We start from the raw sequence: 2500 nt of genomic DNA on the forward strand, positions 1-2500 counted from the left end.
CCAACGACACATTTCGGTTGATAGCAGCTCAAGTATCATGACGAAACATATCACGACAGAATACTTATCTATACCTGTTTTTGCAAGGCGACGAATGAACATCACAGAATAGTGTGCGAGCTTAAAAACGTCAGGTGGACTCTTTCAAGTTTTCACGTTGTAACATTCATAAAATTGGTCACAAGCATTTTTGGCTTTTCCTATCGTTATACATTTTGTTCAAATCATAAAAAAGTCATTAAGAAACGAAATCGCTATATAAGCCATTTAAGTGCCCTTAGAAAAATGATGGCACTGCGTTGCCTGCTTCATGGTAATTGGACAAACGTTTCGCCATTTCTTTAAAACTGCTCCGCGCGGTGATTGGCTTAAAAATAGCACCCCACAATCTCAGCCAATGAGAAGCCAAAGCAAACATCGGGCTCTTTCCCGCGCCCAGCGCCAGCTGCACGTATTGGCCTTGCGTTGTGACTGCTACATTTTATTGTCTGCTTTGATTGGGAGATATTTTGAGTAACATTTGACGTTAAAGTTCAAAACTAGAACGTTCTTAAAATAAGTAAAAGACATAACACTCTATTTTACACTCAAAAGAAAATCGCGTTTCTGATTAGTCAATGACGAGTGCATAACCTTGGTTCTAGAGCGCAATAGTTGTGCAATTGAACATATTCGTATTCTCAGTATTGGACTGGAACTAGCTTGCAATGGAGGCTAATGCGGGTGAATATATTAAAAAATGTTTCCATTTGAAAAGATTTCCCCGCATTAGCCTCCATTACAAGCTAGTTCCAGTCCAATACTGAGAATACAAATACGGTCAATTGGGGTTATAGGATGCAATACGGAAGTTGCTATGGAAACACGGCAATGGAGAACTTTGTTTAGTACATATATAAAATAAATAAAGATCGTATGAACTTGCTTGTGCAACGACAACTCTAAAAACTCACCTGGTTTCTTATTGATAAATTTTTTCTGTGGCTCATTGTTTTCAGTCCACTTATGAAATGCCTGTGTATTGACAAAAAGTAATGGCTGATCAATGTCAAAGTTGTAGATTTCTTCTCCTAAAGGTAACATCCACACATCAAGTGCCACACCACACCTGCACATGGTGGAACAAGTTAACAAAAACAATAACTGTTGAATTTTGTTGTGCAAACTGGTGTAGTGCACAATTGCGGGAGCTCCGAAGGAGGGTGGGGAGGGTAATTTTGCAATGGGCTACTAACTAGGCAAGACAGTCCATCAAGAGGAAAGTAAATTTGTTATTACTCAAGATGCTTTGTGTCACAGATTATTCTTTTCTATGATTACTTACTAGGACTTCTGAAGCTACATTACATGGTTGGAGTAAGTTACAATTACAACTATTATTAAATTTTCGACCTTGGATATTGCGTTGCTAGCTTTCTGATTGGTTTACGCAATCTACATTATCAACTCATATACAGTATGACCTAATATGGAAACTGATTGTGTCAAAGTGTTCAAGAGTTTAAAGGAATTTAATGAAAATTTAATGAAACAATAATTATACCATTTGTGCTTGTTGGATATGAGCTGGTTATAGCCAACTTGGCACTACACCTGTACGTGCCTTGTTGGCTACTTACCATCTCATATCCAACATTCGCTCATGGAATAATTGTTAATTGTTATTGCGTATTGTGGCAATGAATAATACACAACCCATTTGAATGGTTTGATGAGCAGTAACTTTGGGTTACCCATGTCCCAAGTCCACACTCAACATTCCTATGCTTGCAATGTACAACTTAAGCAAATGAAACTGATGACATACTGTACAGGCTAAGGGTGCGTTTGATTGACCGTATTCTGGAATAGCACGGAGATTAAAATTGTCAAACACCTGCTAAAATGCTAATATATTTTTATAATATCTTTGTTATCCTTGTTGCTTCAAAACACCAGCATAACATTTTAAATCATCACTCCGCACATTCCGGAATAGGGTAAATTGAATGCACGCTAATTCTCATATGGACCATCCCTTCTCCCAAGGAGCAGAGGATATTCATTAGCTCTTATTTCCTTCCTTTACATTGCTCACCTAAATCGTTCGTCTTTTGCTAAAGACATGACTGTTGTTGCACCTCCAAATGAATGGCCCATGACTGCAACCTTGTTTAAATCCAACCTTCCCTTAGAATACAAAGACATACAAAATTAAAAAAAACTTTTCCTGAAAGGTGGCCACCAGCGGGCTTTTTCCAAAGCACCAACAGAAAAGAATTCAGAACCCTTGAATTCCAGTTGGGATGGTTGTGCAAGTGAATGTTTCGTTGCTAAATGCCATTGGGGGATCTAAATTCAGCTTAAGTTTACAATGCTTTGTAAAAAGAGAAAAAGTAATGCCTAAGGTTTAATTAGTTTTTTATTATTATTATAGTTAATTTCAATAATAATTATTGTCACTGTTCATAAACAGCCTCACAAGCTGCAAGTAAGAATAGCACCCAAAGCTTTTCAAGAC

The 2500-nt window shown here is 37.4% G+C and overlaps 1 protein-coding gene across 1 annotated transcript in view; it reads right to left on the bottom strand.

Annotated features, from left to right (window-relative positions):
- Window positions 1-2500, bottom strand: part of LOC138004256 (platelet-activating factor acetylhydrolase 2, cytoplasmic-like) — a 14532-nt gene that overhangs the window by 6562 nt on the left and 5470 nt on the right. The window contains exons 5-6 of the mRNA XM_068850731.1: window positions 2078-2169; window positions 954-1108 (exon numbers count right to left, since the gene is read on the bottom strand). Coding sequence (XP_068706832.1) covers window positions 954-1108; window positions 2078-2169 — 247 coding nt within the window. The remainder of the gene's footprint in view (window positions 1-953; window positions 1109-2077; window positions 2170-2500) is intronic.

The sequence above is a fragment of the Montipora foliosa genome, chromosome 5, assembly GCF_036669935.1.
Source record: "Montipora foliosa isolate CH-2021 chromosome 5, ASM3666993v2, whole genome shotgun sequence".
Taxonomy (NCBI): domain Eukaryota; kingdom Metazoa; phylum Cnidaria; class Anthozoa; order Scleractinia; family Acroporidae; genus Montipora; species Montipora foliosa.